Source organism: Genypterus blacodes, unplaced genomic scaffold, assembly GCF_046128005.1.
Source record: "Genypterus blacodes isolate CSIRO-AG114 ecotype Tasmania unplaced genomic scaffold, CSIRO-AGI_Gbla_v1 ptg000055l_1, whole genome shotgun sequence".
Taxonomy (NCBI): Eukaryota; Metazoa; Chordata; class Actinopteri; order Ophidiiformes; family Ophidiidae; genus Genypterus; species Genypterus blacodes.
Genome location: NW_027466867.1, coordinates 5,891,498 through 5,913,529, shown reverse-complemented (window position 1 = coordinate 5,913,529; position 22,032 = coordinate 5,891,498). Strand labels below are relative to the sequence as shown.

The following is a 22,032-nucleotide window of genomic DNA, read 5'->3' as shown; positions in this document are numbered from 1 at the left end:
GGAGTTTCAAGGGCGGCAACAAGATTAGTACGCATCCAGTGTATTGCGTATAACAACAACCTGAGCTCATGAGCAGCACCGCCTGCAGCAGGGCCACCTCCGTGTCGTCCAGGTTGAACTGCGCCAGGCTCTTGCCCAGGTCGAAGATGGCGTCCGACACCACGCCCAGCCCGCCGTTCTTCAGCTGCTCGCGCTTCACGGCCATCTCCCCGCTCAGCGTCAGCGTCTCGCTCTCCGGGTCGTAGCGCATGGCGGCGCGCAGCGACATGATCTCCATGCAGCAGCCCTTCAGCAGGATGATCTGATCTTCACAAGGCAGCTGGAGAAAGACACACACACACACAGTTTGGAAACTTTTTCACGACCAAACCAGTGCTGATGATGAAGTTATACATTTAATGAACATATTTTTAACATGCTGAATCTGCAAACACGGTAGGATGACCTATAAAAAGAGCGAGGAGGAAAATTGCAATGGCTCATCTCACCAAAAATGAAAAATGATGACACCTTGAGTAGAAAAGAACTATTTGCTACCATTTGCTCTTTCATTTTGGGGGAAATTATCCTTGACGGTAAACGGGCACATTAAAGGGACAGGAAAGGGGAAAGAGGAAGGGAAAATGTCCCGATAAGTGGGAGAGAGGAATGCAGATGAGTGGGGGGAAAATGGGAAAGTCAACGTGCAGAAGACGAGTGTGCAGGGGGAAGGAGGGGAGACAGGAAGTAATGAAACAGGAGGGGAGGGTAGACGTGGTCCACAGACGTGGTCGAGGTGGGTGAAGTGAAGAGGCAGGAAAGCACGAAGATGAAGACTAATTCGTCCTAACTTACACAAACCCAGACATTTTTTATCGAGCGAGCAGCGTCCGGCCTGTCGCAGTCACGTCTCATCTTCAACGTGCAAACTCCTTGGAGGTACAATTTCGTTCCTGTTTTATTACGACTGCTACCGGCTGCCTAAGTGTTTGCCTTGGCGCTCCACGGCTCGATTTGTCTCATGAAAGTCGTACCTGAGGGCACGTCTTTGATGAAATGCACATTTAAGACGCGCATTTACGGCTTCCTTTAAAGAAAACGAATCGCCGGTTTAGGGAATGTCGCTGTTGTCATCGTCATTATGTAATGTGAATAAAATAAAGCCAAAACATAATAACAGTGTCAGAATCTAAATACATTTTTCAAAATACGTTACACTCCCACTCTCCTTTCATGAACACACACACACACACACGCACAGATGTGGTCATGCAAGACAATCCCTCAGCCCTCCTGATAATTATCCAATCACAGAAGCTCTCATTACAGGCAGCAGAGACAAGAAAACATGATTAGCACTCGCTAATTATTGTAGCACAAACAGATGCACGACGGCGAACCAGGGAAACACACCCGGTAGCTCAGGACGCCACCGAGCGTCGAGCTGATTGTCAGCAGGCATAACGTGTCGCCGGTGGGTTGGCAAGGGACGAGTACGAGCGAGGGAAGCTGCCATGGTCGTTGGTGTCTTTTGCCAAAAAACTGATATATTATGTATCAGTCTACAAAACCCAAATTCACCCCTAACACACACTACGGCTGATTGATAAGTTCTGTGCCAGTAGTCGTCTGATTTACCCCTCTCAGACGTCTGCACTTTCCCAAATTTCCCTCTGAATCTGTTTTCCCTCAGATGATGACATCACTTCGGCGTCGGGAGGTTTTTGTTTGGACGGCCGTTGATAATAAAAGCGAGATAAAAAATTCCTCTTGCGTGGAGCTGAGAGGAGTTTGCATTGGAAAAAGAATTAACCGCAACGCTGTGAAGTCATCCTTTTTCTGGGCTCAGAAGTTATCAATCAACTGTAGGGCGATACCATGAGCGCATTACTGTATCACACCGCCTCACAGCATGACGGGAAGCCTGGCCAGGTCTGCTGTGTATTTCTGTCAGACACTCCCACGCCCACCTTATGTTACCCTTCATTTGTATTGCACACATACACACACACACTCACTCACACACACACACACACACACAAGAATTATGAAGTACCTCTCACCTCAGAGAACATGGGCAGTTTTTTGGCAAAGTCGACGACACGGGTGATGGCAGGGGTGATGATCTTGGTGAACTCGCTGAAGGCTTCCAGGTCCACCTTGTCTCCGTCCGACGTGGGGGTAACTGGGGACTGGCCGATCTCATCTGGCTGCACGAGAAAACACACGTGGGAAAGAGAGTGAGTGAGGCGCAGCGGACGTAAATCTGCTTTGAATAGAGGAGGGGTGAGGTTAGAGGAGAGGAGAGGAGATTCAACGAGATCAAACTCCAGTCAAAGAAGAGGAAAGTAGAATACAATCAATTACACAAATTAAATTAAACAAATTAAATTAAATTAAACTTAAATTTAAAAACACAAATGCTAAAAATGCTAAAGGCAACAAATTAAAGAGGCTTAAAACAGGTTTAATAAAATCATAAAGTAATAGCTGAAGGAGAGAGGGAAGAGGGTCTAATAAACAGTTTAATATAGTAATAATATAAAGGGGTAAGAAAACAAATAAAGGAAACACGAATTGCCTGAGATTCATACAAAGTGGTATTGGGTTTCAGTCTTAAGCTTCTTAATCAACATTTGTGGTCGACGCCAAACAAGCACTTTGTTTTGTTTGGTTCCTTGGCTCTCGCTCTCATTTGCTGACAGGTTTTATTGAAACGGATGAGATCTGAGACGACGGTTCAGCAGAACTATCAGACCAACCTTCCGACTGTGAGCCGAGGAGCAACAAACTAGCGGGTAAAGCGGAAGAACACAAAGGTAAAACGCAGGAGCAGCAGGAGTTAACCCTTTCTGAGCCTGTGTGGAAAAATGGCCTGTAAATTAGCGGCGATGTGTGAGATAACGGTGACGCATTGTGCTCTGCAGAAAAGGGAAATGGAGACGTGTCATCAGACGTGTCCTCCCCCCGGTCAGGAGGACCTGCAGCAGAGGACCGGTAATATATATGCTTATGGGGGAGATAAATCAAAACAAGGACTATGAAAAATATTATTTCATGCTCGGGTGAATAAAACATGTCGTGGCCCGAGTCATTTATTCAGACCGGGCCTGGGCGAAAAAAGAACGGAACGAGATAAAACGAGAGGAATGATCACCTCACACATGGAATCATCATTCATAATGCAGAGCCAGACGGACTGAATAAATCACGGCGATTGTCTGCCGAGCGCTCCGGAGCCAGAGCCACTACGGAAAAAATGTAAATAATCGCAATAATATCTTCGACGGGGGCGAGCGCTCGTCTTGTGGAGCGCCGGCCAAAGTAAGCACCGGTTTCATTGTTGGAGGTCACGGCAAATAAATGTTGGGAAAGTAGCTCTCGGGAGGGAGAGAGCGGCGGAGGTTAGCTTCTCTCTCAAATGGTCTTGACCACAGAGCAAACCCCCGCCGGCCGCAGGTTCAGCTGCGTGTCACGTCTGCCAGAACGTCCAAATGTATATGACAGAAACAAACCGATGAGTCTCCTGCGCATATCCAGATTGTTTAACTTGACGTACGCAAGAACCTGATCCGGCCCGGGGAGAGTTCCATTGAGTGCTTTTTTCCAAACGGTTTCCGCAGAGTATATAAAGAAGATGCAAAGCGTGCCAATGGCTTTTCATCGCTGAGTGAGGGAAGCGGCGAGGAGAACGTCCAGTAGACTGAAACGATAGAGCGAGCGTGACAATTAGGCAGAGCGAGCAAAACAGAGAAGGAGCACGGGCGTCCATCATCCCCGCCGTCCTGTGGACTAATGAGGTTCCTCCTGCAACTCTCATTATATCCTTGTCAGGACATCTGGGGCGCCAGGGAAACAAAACAACTGCCTACAGTCGAGGGAGCTGTCGAGGGATGACGTCCACGCCGACCTCTGATTCGTTACGACGCCGGCAATGGACAAAACATGCCCCAGAGAAACTCCTCGCCGTCGGGCACAGCAGAGCGAAGCAGCTGGCCATTCACCCGTAACACACCAGCAGGTTGTTGGCACCGGCCAGGAATTTCCACCATGAACCATGTGAACCATAAACTGTTGTTAAAATGGAGGGAAAAACTTTACTGCTCACTTATCACTTTCGTGGTTTATGTAGGTTACAGCATTCCACCAAGTTATAGTTGCTATGGTTTCACCAGCGTGACTATTATTTATGTCTGAAGGAGTCACGAGGCCACATGGTAGTGATTCAAGTGCAAATTAATACATACAAAGATTTATTAAGTGGAATATGAGGGTGATTAATCAAGTTGTTAATCAATACTGCCGACGCCATGATTTGTTTTGCAAGATTAAGAAATTTCTGGAGGCCAAACTAATTAATAACTCCTCCAACTCAGCCATCATTATGTAAAACAAGTTAGGTGAATACACGGGGAATGAACGTTATGTACCAGGTTACACAAGCTCCAGTCGAGTGTGTGTTAGAGCCCCGTAAAGATAATGGCCTGTTGTCGCTCAGCGGGCACGGCTGGGATGCAGCAAGGGTGTGAACTTAGTCTTTTGTACGTCAAGAGGTTAGTTCCACATTTCCGAAATGACGACATTTGCATTGGAGCTCCTCCTCTGAAAGGCTGAGCAGGCTGCGTTGTCTCGTTTCGCACCATGTTGCTCACACCAACGACAAATTACTGCAGATGAAGACGGCGACTTCCTGACCTACAGAAAATAAACTGATTTGTGCGTACTGAACGATTGCCTGTGGGGGTTTACGCTTCAACAGCTGTGCAATAAAGGGCGAATGGGTTGTGTCGGCGTGGAAGGGCCCGTGTAGCACTAAACACCCTTATATTGCCTCATATTTGCGAGACGTCTGCATGTCCCTGACAGGTTTCCTACGACAGGACGCCGTCTGCACTTTCCTCCCCCGCGCGGCGTCGCATTGTTGTCACGCTTAGCACAGATGGTTAAAGCTTTTGGGACGAGTAATGTGATTGGCTGTGACGATAATAATTAATCACCTCGCCCGGCCGAATTACACTATACTTAAGCCTGGCGCTTACACACACAAATACACACACACGCGCTTTGTCCCTATACGGACGAGTATAGCAGGTGCACTTTGGTATGCACGCAAAAATGTACAACTGTGCTTTCCAGCCAAGAGACGAGGTTAAGATAAAGAATTTCAATATATTTTAACACAAGGGGCCAACAAACTACTACTTCTACTTCTAAACACATACAGGTGGGCGCACACACACACACACACACACACGCACAAACACACACAGACACACACACACACCACACTCATAAAGCCCTCTCCAGATGCCTGACCACAGAGTGGTGAGGGAGAACACTGTGTAACTGTAACTCAGACCAGTGTGCTAGCCGGCCAAAAATGTGCTCACAAACACACATGCATATACCCACTCACCCGCACACACACGCACACGCACACACACACACACACACACACAGAATACAGAAGATCTCGAGACTTGGCTGAGTACTTGGACAGTATAAAGCTTAAAGCATAAAAGTTAAACAGGTTTTAATAATGATATTGTTTACATGCGCTTGAAAACTTTGGTCACACTGTGAATAAGGGAGTAAATCATTAGTTTCAAACCCCCAAATAGATGTAATCAGGCATGTAAACGTCTTAAGTTGTCCTGACAGGAAGACTGGCTCCTACTGCAATTACGCAACATGTTATGTTTCCATGGTCTGATTCTGACTGATGCCTGCTTGGCTGTGATCGCAACACCGATCAAATCAAATCCGACATTTAAATAGATGATCTGGGGAGAAGAAAGGCAGGAGAAGAAGAATCCACATGGCTAAAGAAGAACGCTGTCGATGTCAGTTGCAGTTTTAGTTCTTCACTAAACCTAACACCATCATCACTGGCACCTTCATCACTACTCAGTTCAGCACGTTGAAAAGCTTGACACACACACACACACACACACACACAGTACATGAGAGGATTTCACACTCCCACTGATACCACTTTGTTTTTGAGCCGTCGGTGCTTTGACTTTCCTCCTCATACTCTGAAAAAAACACCAAAAAAACATTTAGGGCTTCAACCAGCGAGCGGGCGGAGGATCCGTGGGCGTACGAGACACGGCAACGAGTGATCCCAGTGATTCCTCGCCTTTTCTCTCCTTGTAGTGGGAGGAAGAGCAGAGGGGAGTGGATTTTTTTTGTGCGTGTGTGTGCCAGAAAATAAAGTGTTCCTGTGTGTGTTGAGACGGTGCCTGGCCTCTAAATGTTTGCACATGGACATCTTTATCTGTGCGTTCTCTGGATCTATGCATTGGTAATCTTCCACTGCGTATTGCGTGCCGAGCGGAGGAGGGAGCGCTTGTCCATCACCGTGCTTGCTCTACCAACGTAAAGCCGTATGCAGGCGCTGTCCGCTCACCCCGGGAGAATGTGGCGCCGGCGCCTGCCAAGAACAACACGCTCTGAAGGCGAACGCTGTGTTTATGTTGACATCATATAGCCCGGCATGGCTCCATGGGGGACACGGGGGGGGGGGGGGGGGGGGGAGGTTGGATCAAGCACAAGATTGAGATAAAACCCAAGTACTAATTACAGAGTTAACTAGAAATGGAGGAAGCAGGGTCGTAGTCCAGTACGAGTCCTCAGCAGCCGAGGAGAATCGAGTAAATGAACAGGATTCCTCACGTGATTCTTATTCTTAAACGTGTTGGCGAGGTCGAGAGAGCGGCAGAGGGTTTGCGTCGGCTCATCCGGGTTCGCCGAGCACATAACTGCAAATACAGATGCAGAGATGAGAGTCTTAACCCCCGAGAGCCCCGTCAGAGGGTAAAGCCTGTGTGAAATGGCGGTTTATCCATTCAGACGAGCTGGTCTGGGATACCATAGATTTCACAGCAGCATGGTTGGCTACGGGCTAATCCATCTTTTTAATCCTGGTTTAGGGAGGCCGTGCTCCGGAGACCGGCCTGCTCCCACTTTGTCGAGTTAATAAAAGAATACTAATTCTTTGCCAAAGTATATAGATAAAGCCCCGCCCCCTGTCTAAACGGCGTTCACAAGCCGGACACGTACGCGCCTGACGGTCACCCTGAAGGTCACCCTGAAGGTTACACTAAGTCTGTCCTTAAACCAAAACACAACCCCATGAAAAGCTGACAAAATGATCTCAACTCGCAAAAATCAAATCCTCACCTCAGATAGGAACTGGCTCACACACACTTACTCACCTCCCACACACACACGCACACACACTTCCTTTAGCTTTCCATTCTTTATTCATGAAATTCTTCGAATTGTTCAGCTTTGCTTGAGCTTTCACACCTCCCCACCCAATCCCCATATGTCCCCCTTTCCATCAAAACCAGCCACTTCCTCGCAGTTGCCTAGCAACCGCCTTCACAACACCTGTCATTCACCACGAGCACTTCCAGCCCCCTCTCGATGAGCCCCCATCATTACCTCAAATCTAACGCCCACCTACACCTCATGTGTTCCTGCGGTACGGCTTTTTAATGACGGCTTGTGATTTGGCGACGGGCCGAAGACTAATTGTGTTGTGAGAGAGATAATGAGCACCTGAATGTGGGTGAGCACCTGGGATGATGCCAAGCCAAAACATGCGGTCAGCGTCTCTCCGTATTTGCGTGTTGGACTGAGAGGAAGACAGATAGTAAGAGGCAGGGACACACTGACGGGGTCGCTCGGGATGAAGCTGAGCAGGAGGGGGAGAAGGAAAGAGAGGGAGGGAGGGAGAGAGACTGACTGCCAGCGCCCTGCCAATGTACAGCCGAGTGCACATGAGTGAGGATTTAACTTGGCAAAGATAAGGAGGCAGCTCATAGAAAACAGACAAAATATGAGGAAAGTAAGAAAAGACACTGCAGGAGAGAGAGAGAGAGAGAGAGAGAGAGAGAGAGAGAGAGGGAGGGGAAACAAAGAAGTCAAGTCGGGGGGGGGGAGAGAGAGATTAAACACAAATAGAGAGAAGCAGAAAGAAGGAGTACTATTAAAGGCTTAGGTCTATTTTATAGCCCAGAAGGATTTGGGTGAAGTAACGAGAGAAGCAGACAGACGGGAGGGGGACAGACGACATAAAGAGCTGCGATCTGACGGCGGAAGGCGTGGAAGGAAACAGACGCGGGTTTTTTGTGAGGGTTAAACACATTCTGTCGTATCTGTGGCGCCTGCAGCTCAACTGTGCATACATTCATGTCAAACTGTGACATCGTGCTGGTAGCAGACTGCATCACCCAAATCCCCAACTGCATGATGGGACATACTGGTCTCCTCTTGACTATTTTGGCGCCCTCTAAAGGTTACATCACGATCAACACTTTGATCATTCCTAATCTCCACATTTATAGATATGAACATGTTGATTTGTTTTTCCTCACCAGGAACTTGCGCTTCTGTTTCCAATGTGCGCCCTGGGCGTTGGTGTGTCGGTGGGCATCGGTCACCAGACGGATCAGCTCCCACTCCGACCCGGTGGGTTCTGGACGGTTCTGCAGGGTCTTCACCATTTCTTCCTTCTTGCGCCGCTCGCGATTCTCCTCTATCAGTCGCCTTTTTGCCACTCGCTTTGAGTCATCCAGCACCACTGGGAGGAGGAGGAAGGAGCGTGTGTGTGTGAGATTATTTGGCGTCCAAAGATGTGTTACTGAATGTTCTTTTCTTATTTGTGCTTGGTGTGTGTGTGTGTGTGAGCTGGGTGTGGGTGTGTGCAGCACTCACGGTCCATGGCCATGCCCACGGCGATGCACTTCTTGAAGCGGCATAGCTGACACTGGTTGCGGGTGATCTTGTCGATGATGCAGCAGCCATCGTACTTACAAGAGTAGGACGGGTGGAGGTTCTTTTGGATGGTCCTACGGAAGAAACCCTGCGGGGCGGAGAGACGGACAGACGGTCAGGGAAGGCGAAGGCGAGTGGAAGGGGTGACGGAGGCGGAATGAACAAATTAGAGACAGAGACAACAGGAAAAGCCGCTGCTACTTCCTCTCGCAAAATGTGTGTTAAGACGTGAAACTTCATCTAATTTGACACGCATGTGACAAATAAAAAGTGACGTAATAAAAAGCCGCAGGCGATTTCTGCGATTGCTGACATTAAGACGTCGTAATTGCTGGAAAAGCGGCGGGGTGGCACGGAGCTGATCACATGATAATTGAAAATGAGATTTGATTTCAAATAAAGTAAAAAAACGCTGACATGGAAGAGCTTATTACTAAATGAAAGTATGCTGACTCAGTGGTATTGGTCACATATCAGTAAATAAATCAGGATGGATGCAGTTTAACCAAATTAAAACATTTTGTGGCCGGCGATAGCGCTGCTATTCATGATCCAATCAGTGGAGCCACAAATATTGCAGCCCGGAACGTACCAAGAGATCAACGTGGGGTGGGGGGGGTGAAGGGATTGATGGATTGATGGAGATTTGGCAGCCAAAACAGAGGGGCGGAGGGATTAAGAGAGACAGATGGACGGAGAGGGTTGGAGAGGTGGTGAGACGCGTGAGCAGACATCACGCTGGGGAGGGAGACAGACGACACACACACGCGCGCTGACATTAATCTAGCAGATCTACGCTTTGGTGTGTCCCATATGTCTGCGACGAAGGGTTTGGACCAGGGCTCTGTAGGAATATCAAGCTGTTGGGGTTTGTGTGTGTGTGTGTGAGTGTGTGTGTGAGAGTGTGTGTGTTTGCACCTTGCAGCCCTCGCAGGTGATGCAGCGGTAGTGGTAACCTGTGGCCTTGTCCCCACACACCACACATGGCTCATCCTTCTCGAGGTAGCTAGGGATGTACCCTGAGAGAGAGACAGAGAGAGAGGGAGAGAGAGAGGGAGAGATAAAGAGAGAGAGTTAGCAAGGACAATAACCGCAGTTTGTCTTCACTACAAACACAAAAAGTACAGAAGTAAACAGATCAGCAGATAGCGAGGAGCGCTCTCAAACTCAAGTGCAGCTCTCAGTGTCAGCACACACAGCTACAGTGAGAGTGAACACACACACACACGCATCCACGGCAGTAAATACACAAACGTCTCTGAATAACTTCATATTTGAACCTCCGTCAGCCTTTACCGACGCGACCTCTCCTCTCTCACGCAGAACTATGGAGCCGTCGTCCTCGCCTGTCCTCTCTTACCCCCCCTCACCCCTGTGATCCTGCACAGCCCTGCCCCCGCTGGCCGCCTCGCTCCTTTCATGCGTCTCACATGTGAACTGGCTTGCTTGAGTGTAAGTCGATCTTTAATTAAATTCATAATCATAATTAGCCATAAACGAATTAGACTGCGAGCAGATTGGAAGAATCAGGATTGCCCCCCCCTCCCTCTCCCCTCTCTCTCTCTCCCTCTCCCTCTCTAGGCAGCTTCCTCTCTCAGCCAAGCCTTCCCTCGCGGTAAACTCAGGGAATAGGACAGTTTGTTCTTTTTCCATACTGACTGCAACAGCAGCGAGACGGAGGGAGTGAGCACGGAGACACAGGAAATAGCAGATTTCTAGTCATTTCATATGATATATGGCCACGAGGCTGGGAGGGGGTGGGGTGGGAAGGGGAGGGGAGAGGAGAGGGGGGGGGGAGAGATGGTACAAGCAAAATGCACAAGCGTGTGTGCAAATGAAGTCCAAACACCCACATGCAGAGACATACACACACACGCACACATAGCAACTGGCAGATCTTTGTACTCTGTACAGAGAGCACAGTGTGAGCTTCAGTGATATGTGCGTCCCATGACATGTAATGTACATTAGTGTGTGTGTGTGTGTGTGTGTGGGGTGGGTGTGTGGTGGGTGACTGGCAGTGTCAGTTGGCTTGGATACAGATGGAGGGGGATAAGGGGAGGGGGGGAAGAGGTGGAAAGGAGAGAAGAGAGAGCGCGCAAGAGAGAGAGTGGGAAAGGGAAGACAACAACAGCAGCAGAGGAGGATCATATAGGAAAGATGTCAGCTCTCAGCGTGTTGGCAGGGCGAGCGGCAGCACGATCCCACGCTGGCTCTGCTGTGGATGTTTGGAAGGCCAAGCCCAAAAATCAATACCGCTGCAGCGCCCGAGCTACAGCCCCTCCCACGCCGGAGGCTGCATTACCTCCACCGACAGGACCCGGAGACAGGAAGGAGAAGCGTCGGCGCGGAGATAATCATTTCACCTTTTACGAGCCTCGTATGAATCAGGTGTCACGCCGTTGTTTTTGTCAGTTTTCGTGACAGAAACGCCGATTAGAGAGACATCTGAGTCTGCAAACCGGGTGGGTGGGGGGCAAACAAACAAGGTGCAAACAAACATGGCGGCCGGCCTTGAAACCTACTGAGACGATCTCTGGCGTAGGAGCCGTCGCCGCTGCTGTGGCTGTTGTCCCCTCCCTCCCACGCCTGGCACAGAAATAAGACCTAAACAACTGTAATTCAAAATCTAAAAATTGTCCCCCATCTCCTTCGCCACGAAAAGGGTTTCGATTCTGCATAACGCAGCCGAGAGCGGAGCGTCTGGTGGGCGTACGGGCCGCTCCTATCAAAACGGGACGCATTATCTTCTCTAAGTGGAGCATGGATTTTGAGACGTCGACTTGCTGCATCAACGCTATTACAGGCGGTTTGTGTTCTGCTGACATAACACCGGCCGATACCATCACACAGGCACAGGGGGGCGGCGGGGAATTGCAATAACACGCAGAAAACTGTCTAATAATTATATTTTAATCGGCGCAGTGTGTGTCAGCGGATCATTAGTCATTTAAGCAGCGTCTGCACTTTATACTGGGGTTGTGATTTTGTTATTTTGCCCGGTTTAGTTTATGTTGGCCATCATGAAAGTTGCAACACTTGAGGTCCGCCCCTATAGATGTCGACTTCTGTATCATTTTCAGGGCAAAGCAAAGAGCAAGTCATAAAAGGAGCCGTAAAGAGCAGCACAGTAGCATATATAAATACATTACGGGTTCACTGACGCCCAGACCGGCCGCAACGCAGTAGAATGGCGAGACGTTTACGTGGGAGGGGGGAGGGGAGGCGGGGTGTTGAGCAAGCCTGTCGGGAGAGACTTTCCAAAAAAGACCTGTTTTCACTCAGTGTGCACAGCGACGTCCATTCCGTGTCCTCCCCCCCCTCATAGAGGAAAACATCATCTGCTCCGATGACATCATGGCGGCTCGGGTGATTCCATCTCAGACGAACGAACGCGAGCAGCCGCCGACCTGCCACCTCGCGCAGACATATTGTCATACTTTCCCACTTCAAATGGAGCGTGCAGGTGAGCATATGGTGTGAGCTCTTCAGACGGACAGGGGGGCGCCTGCTGGGAGAAGGGGGGGAGGGGCTTACTGGGCTTCCTGACTGGTCAGGGAGAGAAATCGCCTGGGGAACCGTTATCAGCAGTATAGTTATAAGGCCTTACACACCATCCTGACTCAATTTCGCTGCTGTGTTCCCTTCCACCTATCAGTCTCAATATCTCTCTCTCTCTCTCCTCTCCCTCTCTCTCCCTCTCGCTTTCCACCCGCCATCTTTCAACTCGGAGCTGTCAGTCAGGCGGAGCGCTGAGGCGGACGAGCGAGCCGACAAAGCTCCTGTTTATTGATGACAGATGCCAAGATGCTTTGCTTTGCCTCCTTGTCGGTGATAAAAAAAACAAAACGCACAACGTACACATACGTGTACACACGCACGCGGTGACAAGGTGACGGATCTGCCTCTTGCTTCTGCTCTGCGGCGAGAGTGAGAGCGCCGCTGATCGTCTTGCAAGATTCCAAAATGTATCAGCAACTTCACAAAACGCTGGGGAAGCTTCTTTCTTTTGTGGAGCATTTATTCTTTCACATAAAGAATCCCCCGTGTCTCCTCTCCTGAGAGGAGACTGGACGTTTTGGAGGCATCAGCACCTTTACAGTCGTGCCCCCGGGGGGTCCCTTCCCATCAAAACATCACACATCAGCTACTCACCGGTCATACTCTTCACCGAACATTGGCTGTTCTTCCTCTTCCTCTTCGGGCCATTGAGCCACCTGGGAGACAGAAAGAAAAGAGAGAGACAGAGAGAGACATTACAGCGCATGTAAGACAAGCGACCCCTACTTTCTCCAGCGTTTGGTTCTCAAATATGTTCTTACGACACACGCAAACATTCATAAAACCAAACCTGAACACACAAAAGCCCCCAGAACACAAACCAGGCAGCAGCTGGAGAGCCCGGTTCGCCTGACTTCCCTTTCTAACCGAAGCCCAAATGGAGCATCTCTCCTGAAGAACAATTAAACATTCATCCATAACACTTACTCCAAAGGGGAGCGCAGGGTTTTTTGGTTGTGTTGCCCAGCTGTATTTGGCAGAAGACGCCTCGCTCCTGAAGGGTCTCTTACAAGAACGTTACACGTGAAAGGATTACGCGGGGAAGCGAAACGGAATAGCCGATGTGACACGGAAAACAAACCCCCGAAAGTTTAACAAGACAGAAGGAGGGAGGACATAAAGAGTCTGGGTAAAGGACAAACTCAGTGACCTGTCCCCCCCCACGAAAAAAAGCAGCGAACATCAAGTCTTTAATTACGAAGGAGCACATGGGAAACCCCCGCAATCACAACAGAGCGGAAACCCACGGCCGCCATCGCGTACAGTAAACATGCGCATACAGTACATACAGTACATACAGTACATACAGTACGGGCATAGGCCGGGCTCAAATGAACACGTGGCAAAATGTACAGCGGCGGGATTTGGACGCTAAGCCCGGGAATGTTTTTCTGCAAAGCTTGCGGCAATTATCCCGGATCTCCTCCCGCTGCGAAGAAGAGAGGAAGAAGAAGAGCGGCATCTCCACACACAGGGGAACTCTCCTATATCACTAAGATGCAAAAGCGGAAGTGTCTGCCCTTTAGCCTTCATATAGTATACAATTATGCACTGTATACACACACACTCTCTCTCTCTTGCTCACACAGAATGCACACATTAAGATTAATTGAAAGCATGTACTCCAGACACTGACGCAGTCCCACGACCACGCTAACACACATGTGGAAAGGAACGGTGGATCGCAGACAGGACGTGGCCGACCCGCTCTCTCTCCGCGGGGAACGATGAAAGCTCAGAGACAGCGGCGGCGGGCGGGCGGGGGGAGCGAGAAGAGGGTAGAGGAGAGGAATAGAGAGAGGAGGTCTGAAAAGAGACAGAGACAGAGAGAGAGTGAGAGAAAGGTGAGAGAGAGCCGGTGATTGCTTCCCGGTAATGCTGTAACGGTGGGGATGTGTGCAGACTCCCCAGGGTCCCGCGGCTCTGGGCTCTCAGACGGTCCTGATAAGCCCCAGCTTTCCGCCCAGACCAGAGCTCTTTAATGCCAAGCACCAGGAGAGGGAGCAGGACTCCATTATAGGCCCATAAATAAAACATTGCCACACTCGCGCTTTAGATCCACGGCGGGGGCTTTAGGTTTTTATCTGCCCGCTAATCGAGAGTCGTCCCTCACCACGGCAAAATCTGGATTATGGTGAATATCTGCTCAGATTTATGATCGTTTTCAACACAGGGGGAAAAGCGAGCGAAGAAATAACGTCTTTATACTTCTCCTTTATTATGCTGACCGACTATTCTTACCATCATCTGGTTTTCTCATAATAACATCCACCTACGCCTCAGGCTCACCGGGTCCATTCTGTCAGCGGTTTCAGCGACAACAGCTACATTTAAGGCACAGACGTAAAGAAAGCGTCACCTGGAAAGCATAGCAACTGCCTCTTTACCTCAGGAGTGGCTGCCGCTGAGGTCACATACCAACTTCAACTGTCCTTCACGTTCCTCCTTGGCTTCAATTACAGAACTGCCTTGTTATTATTAATTGCTGTTCCCTTTGCCACATTCTGAATCCATCAAGTGGCATAACAAGGCATTCAATTATGCATATATAAGGCCCGATGAGTCAAAGGTATCATTAGTCTTCACTTGTTGGCACTGTGGCATCTGTAACACACGTGTGAGTTCCAACCTAATGATATTAAGTTAGCTCTCTCTCTCTCTCTCTCTCTCTCTCTCTCTCTCTCTCTCTCTCCCTCCCTCCCTCCCTCCCTCCCTCCCTCCCTCCCTCCCTCTCTCCCTCTCCCTCTCTCTCTCTGTCTCTCGAGCTGAGATGCAGGAGGGGAAGTGAGGAACGCGACATGAAACCACATGAAAGAGATAACTAACATGATAAATCAAGCACAACTTGTTTTTGGATACTCCTTGGATAAGGGACACAATAATGACTGATAAAAATGTCAGGGGTTGATAAAATATAGAAGGGAAGCAGCTAGAGCATCATGAAAACAAGGCCGAGCAGTCAGGGACTTCCATCTGAGCATGAATATCTCTCCGTCTGCCAACTGGCTCTCACATCAGAGGCTTTACGGCCGCTGATGTTGACAGCCATCAAACTGTCAGAGACATGACAGTCGTCCTCCCACGAGGCAGCGTGAAGCGGAGGAAACGGACTCTTTCTGTCCGCCTTTTCTCCCCCTTCTGCGTTCCGCACCGCTCGGCAATCTCACGTCCCATCATTGACCGTCCGTCGCCGCCGCTGACGCAAGGCAATCAGTGGGGGAAAGCGTCAATTTCCTCCACGGGAACAAACAGCGTTCCGTTTTTTTCCTAGCCGCAAAGTTTCGACGACTAACAGCGACCGCGTGTTGATACAAGTCAGCAGCTCTGTGGCTGTGCTGCTGCTCTAACCCTCTCTTAAATCCAGTCAATTCCAAAATAGCACTAATGAAAACATTAGCACCCCCGCAGCCAGAGACAGATTAGCACTACTGGTGGAGGCCTCAGAAGTGTTTATCCGCGCTCGCCGTGCTCTCAGAGGTAACAGCCCGGACAGAGGAGACGCTCTGCACTGAGATAAGTGTAATTACTCATTTTGGGAGATGTAACATGACGTGCCCTAGCAGCAGCAGCAGCAGCAGCGGTGAATCCTTTAGAGTTGTTATTTTAATCACAGAATATGTGGAGAATGTTTTTCCTGTATCTGGTTCCTAATATGCATCAAAAACACTTAAGATATCGATGCTGACTGCCTGGGAGCTGCCCTGATTTTTTGGAGGAAGCCCAAATCCTATCTGGGAATATCAGGACTTCCATGAGTAGTTGTTGTTTTTATGTGCAACATTTCAAATGAGTCAGACTTGGACGTTTAAAACCTTAAATCATGAACTGAAGGCAGCAAAAAAAACAAACAAATTGCAGACGTCAGAGCTGATAAGTGCAGTTATATTAAATTGGTTGCAGTCACAAAATGCATTGGAGAGTTGTGACTACAGTATTTCTACAGTATAAAGGCCACACCTACAAGAATTCTGCACTAAATGTGAGACTTGTAGGAGGACCTGGAGGTCTTCAAAGCTTCATTTTAAGCAGAATTGGATGTGGTTAACGCTGATGAAATTATGCTAAAGAGATAAGTCAAACTTAAGGGCAAAGACTGGTTCAAAGTTGCTCACAACATGAAATGCAAACTTGATCCTTTTGCCGGTGGCTTTTCTCGGCTTAGCTCCCCTTATTTGTGTAGTAGTTTGGTGTAGCAAAGTGCATACGGAGGAAACAACCACAGACAGGTTCAGCTTACACGCCTGGTTAAAGAGGCTGTGTGGGAGTTTAATCAACGATCCTTATCCACGCGCTAAACAAACAAGTACAGGAGCGAAAAAAAAATAATGAAAACGCCGAGCACAATTGAATATTATTTGATAGAACAAGGGTTGTTGTTTTTTTTATGTTTTTTGCAGGTCGGGGCACATCGCTTTGAGCTGCACACACACATACCAGAGCGCTTTTCAATTTTCAGCTTAAACTGCGCCTGGATATGTGTTGCAACACGGCTCTGAATGCGCGACAGCCCGGGCACACTGCACTTCTATGAGCCCACCGCAGCAATGTGAGACCAACCCACAGAAATTAAGCTTCTACTCCCCCCCGCACACACCCCCACCCCAACCCCCCCCCCCCCCCCCCCCCCCCCCACCCCACCCATGCAACATAACACAGAGGTTGATCGCTGAGAGCAGCAGTTCCACGTCTATGACTTATGAAGGAGCTCTAAGCCCCCCGAACAGACCCGGACAAGCTCCAAAAAAACACAACAGCAACATGTAAAAAAAGACTTACAGCACTGACCTGATGACGCAGGGGGAGTGCAAAATATGCATAGTAGAAGAAGAGCCGGCTGGAGTTGCAGATGAAGCCGCCTGGCTGCTCAACAGCCTTCGCTCAGGCTCAGACTGTGTCTATCTGTGTTTCTAGGTCTACTACACCCCGATGCCTCAAACAGTTGTGCTATGTTTAGCTTGCTGACTTAAAACCCGCTCGAATACACACCCTGCTTGCCCTCACACTCTCTCTCTCTTTCTGCCCTCGCCCTCCATCAGTGGGACTGCCTTGCTCTACTTCCTTAGTCCCACCCAGCTTATCCCCATTGGATCTCTGCCAGCATCTCCACCTGTAACACCGGCTCTGAGGGCATCCAAACAGGTAGGACGGCTGCCTGCTTGCAATGTTTCACAGTGCTTATAGGGACTTAGCTATTTTTAAGACGGTATATGTTTCCATAAGGCCATAGCAACATGATATAAACGGGTGTATGCAGTGGAGCGACCGCAGCAATGCAAAACACGAGTACGAGTCAGTGTAGTCAAAAAAGCCAAACGGCCTGACAAACACCTGCTTTAAAGTACACACTTCTTCAGCAGACTGAACAATACAAACACACTCAAAATAGTCCAGAGGATCATATCCAGAGCGGCCACTGAATGATGCCCCCTGTCCTATGTTTAGAGCAACCACAGAGGCCTATTGTTTAGCATGCATGCTACAAGCCCTCAGCTGGCTCCGTCTCATCCTATACATCCCCAAGCACTAATGGACACTTTGTTCCCTCATATGTCCCCGCCATTGTCTAAATTACAGCCCGAGCTAGAAAGGGACGGCATTCCCCAGAATGAAAGCCAGACAACTCCCTCTGTTCAAATATACCGAAGAGTATAGAAAGCCACACATAACTAATAATAAACACGTAGCTAAACATAACGCACACGGCACAGCATGTCCTGTAACGACCAGATTTTAGAACCTATAATATATATACAACCATATACAACCACAGCCTGGTAACGCTCTACAAACGTGATAAGTTACATGTGATAAGTGACATGAATCAGATTTTCCCGAGATTTTGCAGCAGAAACCAGTAATCTACGACGAACGCTGTTTTGGAAATGTCACAGAGCGTCGCTGAGATTCCCAGAGGAGCAAATTAGCAGCGCTTCAGTAAATATATTGATTCGTGGAGGTGTATGATGTCACATGCAGAATGTGTGTGTGTGTGTGTGTGTGTGTGTGTGATGGAGTAACTACAAAAGCCTCTTGTGAGACAGTGTTGCAAATTTGCATCTCACTACAAACACTAAACATAGAGCATCTAGTCCTTGTGTATAATTGTACGCTGCAGTTCCAGCTCTATGTTCAGGTCCATATGGTACACTCCTAAACATCAGCAGTAAATCAACACTCTATGTGAGTTTACACTGTATAAAACACGTATGAACCCTTCCCTCTCTTGTATTGAAACAGTTCCAGTGCTCGATGTAAAGGACAATTACATAATAAATGGTGGAACAAACTAAAAGTCCTAAAATCTGCAATCGGGAGGCAATGAACCAAAGCTTTCTAATGTATCCATATAGGCAGGATATCCTGGTGACAAGGAGGAGGAAAAAAGAATACGGGTCCAAATCTTGTTTACGTCTCCGGAGAGTACAGTTGCACCAGAGACGTACCATGGCGTAACAGGAGAAAGAATCTGATTAACATGGAGACACAGAGGCTGCTGTTACGGGCAGAAAAATACAGTACGGGGCCGGCGTGCTGCGTCTGAGGTGGTGAAGCAACAGAAGGGCTGCGTGCTCTTGCAGAGACGTTGGATATGTGCCTTGAAAACTGGATCACATGCTCTCCCACAGATTGTATCAAGATGTAAATATTTTTTTTATGGAAGATTGGTCTCTGCCTCTCTCTATACATGTCTCCCTCTCTCTCCCCCTCTCTGGATGTGTGTGTGTGAAGGATTGTTGCCATTTACGTTGGCGGGAATCGTCGATTTTGATCAGAATAGCATGGTTGACTGATCCTCGTCCCTGAATTGGTTGCAGGTTGGGGTGTGTTTCCCTCCATCACTGATACTGCAGGGTGTAGATTACGTTAGCAAACACAGTGCCGAGATCTGATTCACTGTACCAACATTCACATCTGATTCCCTGAGTAAGGTTGTAATTAAAACCGCTGACTGCTGCAGTGTTTATGATTAAAACATCAACGGCGGACAACTGAGCAAACCTTTCAACCGCCAATTATGTTGGCAGCTCAAACGGCTCAAACACATGTCAGAATAATAACTCCCAGATATGAAAGAAGAGGCTTTTCTGCCGCACAGATGGACGCCTTTGTCGCCGTGGATGCAACGCGGTGCAAGCGGGCGTTGCATCAGCGTTGGCCGCGCGCTGGAAGAAGTGATGTCAAGAAATCTGCAGAAATATTCATTGACATTTTGAAGTAAATCCGCCACGACACAAGGTGCAACCCGAGAGATGTACGGAGCCAAACAGGCGAGCGGAGCCAAAGTATGAATCAGTGTTATTATGTGAAATAAGAAACAGCATGGAGCATTGTACAGCGTTGCATAAGCTGCGCAAGGCTTCCAAAACATCCACCGTCCAACGATTCTCCGTATATGAAACCGCTGTTTATTAAAGATGTTGGATCTTTGACACGGAACAAATTCACGTCAGGCATCCACGAGTCAGCGGAGCAGATGTTTGGCAGGTCGCAGGTTCCATAGGTGCGGAGCGAGGCCGTCTTCTTCTGCTCTCCCCCCCATCTGCAGGTCGGTAACCATAGCGCCGCTTCAAAGAGCCGAGCGAGTTCAAAACAACAGGCTGACAAAATCTGTGTGTGTGTGTGTGTGTGTGTGTGTGTGGGGGGGGGGGGTGGATTTAATTAAATCCACTGTCAATGCCGCACAGACAGCTGATATCCACGGTAAGTATCAGCAGGTCCAATCTGAGGCTGGAGGGCTTAATTCCTTGTGCTTTTAATTATCCCCGAAGTGCACAGGGCCTCCGCCAGGTATTAGAACACACGGACACATACGATATTAATTAAAAATACACGTGCACGCACAGCAAACTCGCAACATCCATCGAGAAACACAACGCGTCTGACCTCAACTCTCGCAGGGACGCGTCAGATGAAAACGGACAGGCCCTGGTCGCGGGGCGTGCACACCCGCCCTCGCGCGCCCGCATGACCACGCCAACTGTTGCTGCCTGCAGCGCCCGGAGTGTAAATCTATTGACAGGTGTCCATGTTAGTCAAGGAATCTATCCAGGCTCCAGTGGCTTGACTTCCTTTACACGCCTTGTAATACAGCACATGGAGACACAGTAGAAGGGAATTTGATGCCGTATTCTAGGATACCGCCCCCTCCCCCCTTTCTACATGGCTGTAACACACAAACACACACATGGCAGCAAAAGATACCTGAATCTGATATACAGTACATGTAGATAGATATAGATCAGATATGTAGTTGCAGATATACAGTAATTGAATGTGTGTAATGGTGACAAAGGAGAAGGACGAGAGAGCCAAGAGACATAAAGGTCAAGAGTCATGGAGTTCAAAGCCAGGACATACAGTACACCCTATATGTCTATGTCGCCCTCGCATGCTGCAAGATCCTCTTTCTTCTGAGAAAGAGGCAAATACCATAGGTCGTCAAGTCCAGCTCCATTTGCAAAGAAAGCAACACCAACAACACTAAAAGCAGCTATAGGTGAGTATATTTTTACTTTAGAGACCAAGCAGCACCGAGCTGCTCCAACCTGCAGAATGGAACTCTTGCTTCTTGCAGGACAATTTAAAAAATGAGTTTGAAAATACTGGAATTATCCCCCTACAAAAATGAACAGATGGCATAGAGTCAAACTGTACTGTGTTGGACCGTTCCAATGAACTCTATTAGTCTAGAATGTTGAAAACGATTAGATAACTGGCGGTTTGACTAAAGTCCTGTCTGAGTGTTTGCAATGAAAACAGCCTCGCAGTGTAACGTTAGGATAATCATATTATTTATTCCTGCAAGTGCCGAAACTAGTCCGTTTATTTAGCCATTTTTCATCACCGCACAGAACAGAATCCTGAGCTGAATTCTGATGATTCTAATGAATCATGGGTGACGCTTTCCCCTCAAAATAACAGAAACAGCCCTGCCAGAGTCTACATAGCTGGCTGACCGATAGCTCCGCCCCCTGCTCCACCCAGCGGCCTTGGGCTGCCAGAGGGGCTCCATTTCACTAATATTATGTTTTCATTAATGAAAAAAGGCTCAAACAGTGGCGTGTTTGTTTGCGTACAGGGCCCGACTTGACCCGCTCTGCTTCATAGGCGCATTGACGTGAAAAAATAAAGAATACAGAACGAGGAGGGTTTCTGGGGGTCATGACGGAGCGATGGGCCCGAATCGTCTGACAGTTCGGAAAATAAGTCGGACGAGAGGAAATGAACGGGGAAAAAGGCGGCAATCTGTTGCTCGTCTGCGGGGGTCAAAGGGCCGCGGAGATCTGAAAACAGACGAGCGCCGCGAGGAGAATCCAGAAAATCAAAGGAAAGGCCGAAAGAGAAACAGGCGATTCCTGATGTCCTCAGAAAACCTCGGCTATTCATAACACCATAACACAATGACACGACACAGACGGTGAGCGGCGCGCCTGCTTCGTTTCAGCCATGGAGGTCACAAGTTTACGTGAGAGGAAGTCAGGGGGGGGGGGGGGGGTGTTGGGAAAATGTCAGAGGGCCGCAATGTAGGTCAGGCGGAAACGTTGACTTGGATGAGGCCGGCGGGACGTTTCACAGCGTTTACCTGACCGGGTGACAAAGAGGCGACAAAGAGGGCGAACGCCTCAGGAAAAAGACAATTTGCAACAAGTCGCTTAGGATGAGGAAGACATATTTACCGTGATGGACTGCTTGTGTGTGTGTGAC

The 22,032-nt window shown here is 48.7% G+C and overlaps 1 protein-coding gene across 1 annotated transcript in view; it reads right to left on the bottom strand.

Moving 5' to 3' along the window:
• The window catches only part of LOC143002248 (thyroid hormone receptor alpha-B), a 33,215-nt gene that overhangs the window by 10,930 nt on the left and 253 nt on the right, over positions 1 to 22,032 (bottom strand). The window contains exons 2-7 of the mRNA XM_076152269.1: positions 12,922 to 12,983; positions 9,685 to 9,785; positions 8,707 to 8,854; positions 8,367 to 8,572; positions 2,043 to 2,189; positions 61 to 319 (exon numbers count right to left, since the gene is read on the bottom strand). Of these exons, the coding sequence (XP_076008384.1) occupies positions 61 to 319; positions 2,043 to 2,189; positions 8,367 to 8,572; positions 8,707 to 8,854; positions 9,685 to 9,785; positions 12,922 to 12,983 (923 nt within the window). The remainder of the gene's footprint in view (positions 1 to 60; positions 320 to 2,042; positions 2,190 to 8,366; positions 8,573 to 8,706; positions 8,855 to 9,684; positions 9,786 to 12,921; positions 12,984 to 22,032) is intronic.